Source organism: Ooceraea biroi, chromosome 4, assembly GCF_003672135.1.
Source record: "Ooceraea biroi isolate clonal line C1 chromosome 4, Obir_v5.4, whole genome shotgun sequence".
NCBI lineage: Eukaryota > Metazoa > Arthropoda > Insecta > Hymenoptera > Formicidae > Ooceraea > Ooceraea biroi.
The window spans coordinates 13,106,572-13,119,073 of NC_039509.1; the positions used below are offsets into that span (position 1 = coordinate 13,106,572).

At 40.0% G+C, this 12,502-nt stretch overlaps 1 protein-coding gene across 1 annotated transcript; it reads right to left on the reverse strand.

The window, feature by feature from the left end:
* Positions 1 to 2: 2 nt before the first annotated feature.
* LOC105278909 lies at positions 3 to 9,113 on the reverse strand. The gene is made up of 6 exons (XM_020031305.2): positions 9,054 to 9,113; positions 6,341 to 6,661; positions 5,717 to 5,853; positions 4,240 to 4,684; positions 2,893 to 3,079; positions 3 to 2,157 (listed from the first exon to the last, which is right to left on the reverse strand). The coding sequence occupies exons 1-6, from the start codon at positions 9,111 to 9,113 to the stop codon at positions 1,916 to 1,918; spliced, it is 1,392 nt and encodes a 463-aa protein (XP_019886864.2). The 3' UTR covers positions 3 to 1,915.
* Between the last annotated feature and the right edge of the window lie 3,389 nt (positions 9,114 to 12,502).

Sequence of the window (12,502 nt, forward strand, 5' to 3'; positions counted from 1 at the left end):
TATATATTGTTTGATCTTTTATTTTATAATAAATACTCATTGTACACGATAATCTACGTCTAGTCGCGTTTATAGTGTGTCACACTCTTTAATTACCTCTCCGCGCGGATTGCTAAGGATTATCGATCCTCGCGCTGCGCTACTTTGCGCGGCGTATTTAGAATGCATCTCTTCATTCGATTATTATTATTATTATTATTATTATTATTATTATTATTATTAGATACGTAATATTTTAACCCTTTCACAGCGGAATTTTTTAAAACGTTGTACGTTAAGGATCTTTAAAGCGTTTTATAATAATAATTGAGTTGTTTTTAGAATAGCTGCACGTCAAGTTATTTTGAACGTTCCAAGAACAACTAATCGTTCTAAATATATTCTACCACGTCTAGAATAATTTATAATAATTATTAAATGTAAAGTATCGCTGATTAAATTGAAAGATTGAACTCTTTTCAGTAAGATTTTAAGTGCCTGTTTGAAATTTTATAAATTTTTTGCTATGGACAAATTGTTTTAAAATTTCTTCAAAAGTTATTTTTTTAAATATATTTAATTGGGAAACTGTATATGAACTTTTGTATGTTTGTATAATATAAAATATTCGCTGTAAAAGGGTTTGCTGTAAAATTTGAGCATTTTGCTGTTTGTGTTTATGTACAGAGTGAAATAAATTCGTGCAACCACCCAAAATGTCCCGTCGAGTTCCTCCGCATTCGGCGAGGTTCTTATCCTACATAATTACGCGAGCGATCGATGGATCTACTCATTTGGATCATCAGGTCACGTGATAGCATTGCACGTTTGAGAGGCTCGTCACAGCGAGACTACCTTCTGTATTTGAGCAATATCGATAGACCGTGAAACTTTCAGCTGAAACTGCGTGATGTGCGCGACGTTGGATGAATTGGGTGTGTAGTAAAAGTTGGCTAGTATCAATTCTAAATGTTCCTCGACTCAGGAAAAGAAGCACTCGAGTTAAGGAAAACTCGGTTCTTCAATAAAATATTCTCCTCGCTACTTTGCGGCACAACTTACTCGAGCAAATATATTTTTTATGACGGTACGATTGACGTACCGTGCGCTGGACAACCACAATCACAACGCATATAACAAATTCAAAATTGATTTTCCTTACTTTTGAGTGCTTTTTTATCGGCGTTAGGGAATTAAGAAATTGAAATGAAAAGAATCTCTTATGTTGCAACTAACGTAGAGGAGAATCACCTTAATCAGTTAAGCACAGCGCTTCCTCAGAAAAACGTAAACACATGTTCTAATGCAGACTTGCTACCGTATCTACATTACAAAATAGCGGATGACGTTTTTATCGGCATATCTCTAAGTCTATGCGGCAAGACACGCGTTCTTTTCATAAATTATCAATTTATCTTCACTCTAACACTCGTCATTAACTCCAACTGATTTTATCCTACATAAATAGCGTGCTGTTTCGCCACGACCAGCGTCCTCGAGCTTCCCCATCGCGGTAGACTATTTTTATTCCACGGTAGGCGTCATCGCTCGCTCAATCGAACGCGATCTGGAATTTTTCTTCCTCGCAAGAATCGTTCTTCGATGAATACGTAACGCGCGGCGCGTATCTAAGCAAAAATCTGAAACGTTAGGATAGCATCTGAACGCATCTCGTTACATCTCTGAAGTAGGACAAGTGTTCTGCATTTTTCAAGTAGGAAGACAAGCGGCCTATAAATGTAACGTTGCCCTCCTTCCAAGCCTTGCGAGTAACGTCGGTCCATCCGACTTCCAGAGTGTCGTTACACTGATTGTACGATGCGCGTTACGCGTTAGGTCGCGGTATAATATACATTTCGCGAGGAGTACTTTTACGCGCTAAAGTACTTTTGCGACTCCCTTTTTCTCTTTCTCTCCCTCTCAATCGTACATTGCTTTATTGCACCGTCGAGCGTCCGGTATAACCAGATATGGTGTCGCAATATTTCCTGGTGCGATCTCTGACAAGTTCGTCGATAGTTTTATTTTGCTGTACCGTCGAGGACACGCTGTGAAGGCGCGATGCCAAGTAGCACATGATAAAGGCCGATAACACCAGCAGAGCACCCAGTCCCGTAGCCACATAAAGGAAATTTCCGCAGCTACCTTCGAGGCCGGCCGCCACCTTCTCGTACAAGTCTGTAATGCAAGGAATATTAATTAGAATTATGATGATCGCGTAATACGTCTCACGTTCTCGTTATCCAGACACGAGACAGATCAATCTAATTCATTACACAAATTTCAGTCTCTGGTTCTCATGAATCTTGCCGCGAAAATTGATGTTAAGAAAATGAATCTCGCTCGTCTTCTCTTTTCGAAAGGGCCATATCTACATTAGAATGAATTTTTCATGAACGGGAAAAAACTGTTCCCGAGAGAAAGATTGATGGCATTAAAATTTTAACGCGATGTGTGCCGCGTTACGTAGCGCTCGACGTAATGCTCATTTTGTTCTGTAGTTAAAAGTGTTTAAAACTTTAATTTATATTATTCTCGAAAAGAGAGAAAAATTAAATTATGAAAATATAATTTTCTCTCGAAAAGAGACAACTTGAAGAATATATGTTTCAAAAATCTATGAATGTCTGTAATAAAAAAGACAATTTGTGATAATTATGATCAATCATGTATAGTACAATGATTATAGAAGTTCTTAGAAAGATTAATAAAAATATTACTTTATATAACACGCGTATTCTAAAACTAAACTACAAAGTATAAGTTCTGCACTTTATGCTTGTATGGTATTTTGATTTTAACAATATTTTTCTTCAGATTAATTTGAGATGTATACGTTTTATTATTAATCTTTACGTTATTAATTATAAAGGAAATTTAATCTCTTAAGTAGGACTCTTAAGTAGAACTTACCGTCTGGCATCATGACTGTATACTCGATATTCTCCTTAAACTTTGTGTACGGCGTGGAATCGTTGTACCTTTTGATTAAACGCTCGACTTTTGGAAGAAACTCGCCCGACGCTTCCACATTCGCCTCCACTGCTCTTTTCCTTTTTTTCCCGTGTCCTGAGGGTTCGAACAGATCTAGGCAGAAGTCCTGTGAAGAACAAAAACATTAACGAAGTACAAGTAGACAACAGCAGGAAGTGTTTGTGATTTTTACAGTGTCGTGTCTAATACTTCTTGAAATCGCTACAACAATCAATGGTTACTGAAACAATTAGTGAATTTTTTCAATTAATTAGTATAATCATATAAAAATTATTATCGTCGCTATTATTTAATACATTATATTACGATAGAATATCATTTTTTACATAATAAACAACAGAATTATGATTACTTCGTAAAAAGAAAAATACATATAAAAATGTAATTATATATATATATATATATATATATATATATATATAAAATTCCAAGTTAAGTCATTTTCTAGACAGATCTCTGCATAATATAGAGAGTAATTTGCATTTCTTGCTCATTGACTTTTAGATTCGTCGATCCACAAATCGTTATTTGCATACATTTGCATCTTTGATGTGTATCCAGTTTTCGGAATGTCAGATTTTCTCACATTTTATGGTGATAGGATATCTTGCGTCAGACAAATAAGCAGGTACAAGCGCAGATATCTCGATTATACATTGTCTTTGACATTGAGTATCACGCTGTGTCCCGCTGTAATGGAGTTTGCATGCTCTACACGTCGTATACATGTCTCGAAACTATCGCGCTTTCTTTCTACCGCGAGTTCTATCAGCGAGATGTGATATGCCAGTGTATTTGATGCGTTCGAATGTTCACGTACAAATTCACGCCAGGATAACTTTCGACTACGTAACATGCAGAACACGTATGCACTACAGTGCGTCCAAAAATTAACAGCCTGTCTAAAATCCTTTGAATAACGCTTTTATTCTCCTGCGCTGTAACAACTCTAGCTTAATTAGAAGAAACACTCACTCATTTGTCATGAAAATTAGAAATTCCATTTCTGTTAAAAAACGATAATTAAAAGATTGATAACGGTAAAATAATGAAATCCACTGCTTCTCTTTCTGTTAGCAAAAAATTAATTTCGCGTTATTTAAAGAATTGCATGAAGCGTTATTTTAAAATAATATCATGTTGTAAGAATAAGAGGGTATAAAGATAATATTTAATCGTACAAATATAAATTACTTCACCGCTTATACACACATACACATACACATTCCCGTACTTAACAATCACCAATAATTACTGATTATTTACCGGTTGACAGTCTTGCGGCTCCATGCACGCCTTGATCTGCGAGTGGATCCAAAGGGTGGAGCGCTCCCTCATCGAGCTGAGCAGGAAGGCCTCAAAATCGAGGAAGACCTCGTTCTTGCGCTCGCGATACCTCGCCGGCTGGTGCGGTATGATGGACGCGAAATCGCGATTCCTGCAGCCGTCCTTCACGAGCACAACGCTGCCAGGGGCATGAGGCTGATCCGGGTCCGGACTGACCGTCACCTCTAGCAGCTTGATGTAGCCCCAGGCGCTGTCCGGGCTGATGCGGGCGCGCAGCTGCAGCTTCGTGCCGATCGGTACCGCCTGGTCGACCGTCTGCGAGCTATCAGACACGTTGCCGGTCGCCTCGCGATAAAGGGCCACCTCGTACTCGAGTCGACCTGGAGTCTCCTCCACCACGCCGGACACCCGGGCGCCGTGCGGGCTGAAACGATTAACCCTTTAAGCAGATCGCGCGTCATCGCTTCAGCACGTTGCACTCCCTTGGCTGTTGCGTCGGCTATTATTAATCGGTGCTCTGCGTCCCTTCATCCTACTGTCTTGATGTCTTATATCTCTTGTACTTGAAGTTTCGAGATGTTTGAATGTTACTTTGATGCTCGAGGAGGTTTAATTTGTAACGTATCTCTGTAATTCTTCCGCGAATTTCTGGTTTTCTTTTCGCTTATTATGCCTTGAAACGTGAGTTCCACGTATTTACTGTGCAATTATTCTGTAAGACTACTACCTGTTTGCACTCCTTTCCTGCACTCTCCTGTATTTTTAATCAGTTGCAGAGAAGATTTTATCCGAGATCGTAATAAAATGCTCGCACTGGCTTATATGCTTTCGAAAATAATTAGCGCCAGTTCGAGATAAAATGAGAACGGAATGAGTGCACTCATTAATATTAATAATGTAACAAGAGCACCTATTAATAATATTAAAATATATGAATAATATTATTTTGACAGAAGATTGGTGTTAAATGCATTCGATCAATTACACAATAAATTTAATGTACAATTGTATCAATTACGATATCTTCTGAATACGAGCATCTGGATATCGTCGAACGGAAGAAATTTAAAATGGCAAGACAACTTTAAGGAAATATTAAACACATCATTTCCTTTCCCGGTACGCGACTAGCCGTGACAAGCCGAGACAACAAGCACTTTTAATTCCATATTACTCTGTCGGAGCTGAATATTTTGTACGTATGAATTATTCAGACGTAGACGATAAATGACGATCGCGATACGTCGAAAGGTTCCTCCCCTTAGCGGTGTCTCCGCGTGGACACCTTATATCACTGTTACGAGGTAGTGCACGCTGCGAATAACCGTTTCCTCGACGCAGGAACTCGCGCGGGAACCCGCTCCGGCGAGCGCGGCTCGTGGCGGAAATAATGCTCGTTTATTACTCGCGATTCAAGAAGATATCGCGCGCACGGAATAGGCGTGATACTACTTACAATGTACCGGCGAAACCGGCAGCCTTGTGCCTCAAGAGCGTCGGCTCGGGCGGCCGGCACATGAGGATCAGCTCCTGGTCGGCCAGCATCACCACCCCGGGAAACGCGGGGAACCACACGCGCAGGTGGATGAAACCCTGCGGTGACCGCGCGTTTAATCGCGATTCAACGCTATTCTGTTCCGTTCACAGTGTTAGCGGTCTCGGAGTCTTTACCAGGATGCCAACGGAATAATGCTAGTTGAAATACTAAACGCCCTTGTCCGGCGCTCCCTCGGAGCGTGATTTATCGCCGGCGCGCGAATTACACCGGGCATCGTTAGCTTATAGCTAATATCTCTTTTTATCGAAGCGTCATAACGGTATTCTCAATGATGATCGATCGCTACGATCCGACTCGATCGAGTGCAAGGCCTCGCATCGGTATCCACGACGGTGGCTTCGAGGGAGAATCCACCGCGAATTGCGTAGTCGGCTATCGACTGGTGCAATCTGCGAGGCCAGTCTCGCCGAGACGGGCGTTCGTGCAACGTCGGCTGTTAAGTCCTGAGCGAGCATCATCGAGGGGCGTCCTGGTAAAAATCGGTTCCGCGTAACTCGCGGGAAGCGAGCGTGGATGACTCACGTTTCTCTTGAGAATGCCGCATCGGGAGAAGTCAGTCACCTTCAGGAAGTAGTTATCCTCCTGCGGATCGTTCGGGTCCGGCCTGATCTGGCAGTGAATGTCGGCGAGCGGATTCGCCGATCTGTCGTCGGCGAAGAGCGGCGTGCCTCTGAAGCCGACCGGCCTCTTGATCTTCGCCGTCAGCAGATCGGCCGCCGATCCCGCGCCGCTGCACTGTATGTCCGAGACCTCGTAATCCTGGGCAACGGTGGCGGCAACCTGGAAATATCGTCGGTCGACGATCAGCGATATCTTGGCAGAGCCAAGTAATTGGGGGAGGGGCTAAGCGGAAGGGCGAGAGACCTTAGAGCTCGCAGGAGGAGTTAACGCCTCTCATCCTCTCTCGCGGCATTCTCTCGGTTCAGTTTCCTTCCGGTTCAGTCACCTTTCAGAATACGTATCTTCCCTTTTCCTTCTTCTGTTTTTTTCTCTCTGTTTCTTTTTTCCTTTTTTTTTCTTCAAAAACACCGCGATACCATCGTGCACGAGTTACCTCGCCGCTTCCGACGCCGAAGTGGCGGTCGGTAGCATTTCTCGACGTTTTGCTGCTTTCTTTCCGAGACTCGTTTGCCTCCTGCAGCTCTTGCGCAATCGCTTTTACTTGAGAAAGAAAAGTTTGGCATGCACGGGAATTTTCTGTTTCTAATGTTCTTTCGCTTGCAGTTACTCGGAAAGATGGAACGGTACTCTGGGGAAACGTATAATTTACATTGAGAGCGATAGGTTTCTAAAAGACATTTTTTAATTCTCTCATACGTTAAAGTTATACTGTTCTTTGACAATTTGTTGCAAATATTGAGCTATTTGATTAGGATTATTAGGAAACTATCGATTAATTTATATCGTTTTCTATGCCACAAAATAATCATTATAATATAAAATATCAGTAATATCTTTTTCAGACTTTTATAGGCTTCTTATGTATCTTATTGTGATAATTACGATAATATGAGATATTATAATATGCGATAACATTTATATTTACACAGAACAGAATGCATCCATATTTAACAGAAAACGCGTACTTTTAAAAGCTAAACAATGCAATGAAATAGAATAGGATCTGTTGAAAGAAATTGCGTTTTAATATTTATATAACTCGTAGCTTTAAAACAGGATATGTATACGTGTGTAACATCGTGAAATGTTTTCGCAATTTTGTAATATCCATTTCGTTTGTAAACAGTTGTTTAAAAGTACATCAATGTCTACAAACATTACTTACCGATCCGATCGGTCCGACGATGTTTTTTATGTAACACTAAAAAATAATATTACAGCACACGGCGCAGCACGTAAATGGTACCCGCACGATAGTGTAACAGAACGATTACTTACGCGTAACGCATTCAGCCAGTAAACGGAATTGCAGTGAACTCGCAATAAGTAGCGGCTAATATCTAACAACCGTATTGTTCTTTAACTGTTATACCAGCCAACATCTTTTTTCACGGCAATTTACTGCCGTTCAGTCGCGCTCGCAGCACAGTAGCGGATTGCGCATTATTTTCAATTTTAAACAGATTTACTTTCTACGCGGAACAACTCCGCTGACCCGGTTTGACCGAAATTGAATAAACGTTTCCAACGATTTGAATCTTTTCCTCCGGGCCAGTGCAGATTTTAGAATCTAGTCGTGGAGGGTGGAACCAGCGCAGAAACGTTAGAGGCAGAACAATAGATTAAATCCTAGATAGAAATTTTTACTAATCGAGGATTGTGAGAGATTAGTTCACTTAAATTGTTATAAATGATGAATCTTTCAAGGATATATGCAAATATACTCAAAAATTTTACCCCGCAGTTAACTTTTAATTAAAATTACAAAGATTAAATTACGACTTCCTCCTCATGCGAGAGGGCTTTTGTCTTGAATTTATAAAGAAGAACCTCGTGCTGTGCGTATTACGAGTCTCGCAGTGAGTACTTGCGAGAATCACCCTGCAATTTGCTTTCAGTTGACCAGCTGAAAAATTGCACGTGCACAATCAACGATTATTAAATTTGCCATTTAAGCACCGACGACGACGTGGTCATCGTGCAGCTCGTCGCGTATTGAAGAATCTCAATTACTTCACTCAAGCCATACACGACCACGCGAGCGATAGGAATATTGTACGGCGAATGATTATTTCCTCCTAATCGCGTCTTAATTGGTACTTGGTGTGTATCACGCGAGCTCCCCGGCCGTTCGCCTCGCGTAAGAGCGCAAAACAGAATAGGGTTGCACGTTTATTATACCCCAGCGGACGAGCGCGCGCCTTATCCTCTCGCGGGGAGCACGCGCTACAATAAAAACGATTAAGCCTCTAATTAATCTACGTTACGATGCTCGCGCGCGTGCCCGTCTTTCATCGGTAACGCCACGCATTAATTGTCACTATGAAAGAGCCGGTGCTTGAGAACGACCTCGGATGCCGGCGACGCCGGTTTACAACGCCATTACGTTACCATTGGTAAGGAACAGGGTGACCAGCACGCGACCAGAACCGAGAACCCACTTCGATACGGGTAACGGTGTAAGGAAACGCTCTGGTGGCCGCGTAAGATATTCGTTATGTGTGTACCATACACGTTTATATATTGCACGACCAGTCGCCGCTCGTGCTGCTCGTGCTCATCGTACGGGTCATAGTAGACCGTATTTTTCGAGATACTTCGATCGCGATCAAACCGATTGCATCGTATCATAGATATGATCAGGTCGGCCAGCAAGTGTTTGCTGCGGAGGCATGTTCGTCGCGATCGACGTTTCTAGGGCGGATGAGATGCGAGAATCGCCAGCGAGGTGGCAAGAAATTATCAACGATTTGAAAAGCATTTGCATACTATTAAAAGCATTTGCATATTATTAATATGAAAAAATGGAGACGATGTTTTATTCGCGTGACTTGAAAATTTTGATAAACGCTTATTTGATGAGATATTGTTGTAATTAATTTGACACACTATTTCTCTACTCATTCTACTACAAGTAAATTGCTCATTGAAATATCCGTAGGATACTTTGACGCAATAAATTTTGCAATAGTTTTTAAATTATATTTCATTAAAATTAAAATGTATTCAGAATTATTGAAAAGATATGTTTAGAAATATTATTGCTCAAAAATGCGCGTTACTAATGATTCTTTTATACCGATTTTACTGATTAATAAAACTTTGAAAAGGGTAAGAGAAAAATTATTCATAAATCTGCTAAAAGATAAGATCTCTGAATTTAAAATAATAATAAAATTAACTTGACTGATAAAACTCTCTACTTTGATTTATTTAGATTAATTGAACATGGGAAAGATTTTACGCCCGGCAGATCTACAAATTTTGATATCGTTGAGCTTAGAGAACGTTAGATTCATAAATTCATGGTTGCGTAGATAACTAGGGCAGATCGTTAAATTCGTAGACAAGTAGATAGCTCGAGCCACAGATCGCTGGATTTGCGCACCGCTAGATTCGTAGATCTGCAGATCTATAGCCGCTCGGGATTGCTTTACACATCACTAAACCCACGGATTGCTTAAACCTTTTTAGGCCATAGACACAAATTTCCAGGAAGTTTTTAGGAACTTATCTGCTGACAATGATTTATGAATTCTGAAATCATTAATATATTCTAAAATTTTAGTTAGTAAACTAGTGCTGCTTCACGTTTCACAGCTTCAATCCGGAACTACTCATGAACTCTTGTTTGTTAATTCTCTGAGAAATCAAGAACTGGAATAAATGGCGATTTATGCAGTATGAAAATATCAATGACTATATTAAAAGATAAATTTGTACTGCAACTTCGCGCTTTTATAGTCGTGAGATGCGCGATCATTATTCCGTTTGAGATGGTGCTTCTCCAAGACTGAAAAAATGTATTTGATATGAAATTCATCAAAGTCGAGATGTAATACACGAATTACGTGAGCAGTTGAAAACGACATACTGAGTGACGTGCAAATTTTTTCTCTGAAAGGGCGGAAAAATCTACGGTAAAGAGAGATATGCATAGAAACGGCAAGAAAAAGGTTAAAGTGGTTAATCCTCATTTTGCAGCTTTATTCTGGCTATGGTCGAAAATTAATTAGAACTTTTTAATCCTCGCATAGGGGGATGTACTTTATTTAATAAGAGATATTAATCTCTCTAAAATAATGCTGTTAAAAATTAGCGGTTTTTTATAAATCGAGCGTTGCTTTGAAAATTCTGCTTTTAACGAAATTTTAACTTTTCTATTAGGATTTTTCGTTGCAGAACATTCTGTTGTTTTTTATTTTCCTTTTATTTCTTTATTTCCATTAATTTCTTTATTTATCTTTTATTTCCTTCCTTCGGCGATTATCTTTGCGGATAGGAGAGTAAATTACACGATGGGTCTGTTATTACGAGTGTCTTGGAAAATCCTCAGAATTAATTGATATTGGTAGTAAGATACCTAAGGAAACGATTTGGAATTGTTGACCGTTAATGTCGCTGATTACTTGGAAACTATTCACGATGCAATCAATATCCTTAATGACGTCGTCGACAAGCTTGATCAATTTAGGCGCCGAACATCCAATTGTGCGTGTATTACATCTTTCGTCGAGCAACTTTCATCAAAGCGTTAATCTTTTCTCGATAGACTTTACCTCGAGTCGACAGAAATTGCGCGACTCGTCCGGAACTTTAATTTGAGCGATTACGTGCATCGGTACGATGGCTCGAGAAACTCGTGCAAGCGGAGACAGGGAAAAAGTTTGACTTCAAATTAAGTTGAGAGCCGGAGAGCAATCTATTTTGACAAATTAAAACGCGAACTTCGAATTTGCGTCAACACCATCGCGCGAATCATCTTCTCGATGTCAACGTATTTGTCCTATGGGATACTACAGGATTTTACAGTATGTATTTAGTATAGCGTAAATTACGGGATCAAGGATACATTTCAGCAACTTGTCTTCACTAATAAAAATTCTCTCTCTCTTTCTCTCTCTCTGCAATTGCATTTAATAAGAAATCTCGCATTAAATAAGTAACATTTTTAATACGAAATAATAAAGTATAAAAATAGAGATATGTTTCATATTATACTACAAATTATATTAATTATCAAGAAAAGTTCTACTTGCCTTGAAACACTTATATAATAATTTCTGATAATTTTCTATTCATCACAATATTTCTAAGATTGTCAAGCAAAATTTCCATTGCTAGAATGAAAGTCGATTTCTGGTGCAAACCGTGCGATTTATCGCGGCGAAATAGCGAGACGGTTAATAAACTGTCTGGTTTATATGCGATCAGGATTTCGTTTTTCATCAGGAGACGGGCATACGTAACGGGAAAGGACAAACAGCTCGAAATCCGCCACGCGAGACGAAGCGACCGTGAATAGCCGCCGGGCAGTCTGACGGTCCCCAGTCTTTTTTTCGATCTCATTCGAGAAGAACCGCAAACCTTCTCTTTATGACTTCATAAATCCCGTTTTTTTTAATGCCACATTTTAGCGCCACGACTCGTTCATCCGCGGTATCGGTGTTGGCCTCGTCGCTGGTACAGTTAAAACTTTCAACGTGCTATTCGTCGAATAAACCGGCGCGATGGTTTGGAATTTTATGAGAAAAAAAGCACGCTTAATTGGAGGATATAAAACAGAGAATATTACGTCGAAATACCGTACCATCGTACCGAAGATAGGTATGTCTTTTCGATCACGAAGAATGGTCAAAAAAAATGCGACTGCAGAAATGAAGCAGAGCCGACGAATTTAATTACGTCCACACAGAGAAACGCACCGGTATTTACGAAAATAATAAAATTGTTGTAAATTGGGCGGTTCATCGAAGGTGTAATTGATTTCCGCGCATTTAAGCCCACGATATTCAGAGGCGTGACACGTTTTCAGATTGAGATTTTCGGTGCTTAATAATCGTTTGCGCGTCAAATATCGCGGCTCGAACGTTATTTCCGAACATGGTGTCTTTCGCTGCCAAACTCGATCGGATTGTACGCATAATTGGAATTTTAATCATCTATAAACAGATTAAGCTTGATTGTAATTTAAACTTTTAAATCAAACGTATTTCAATTAAATTTCGGTTAAAGTTCGTGCGACAAGGGGGAATTGTTTTCGGTAACGCGCGGACGCTCTGC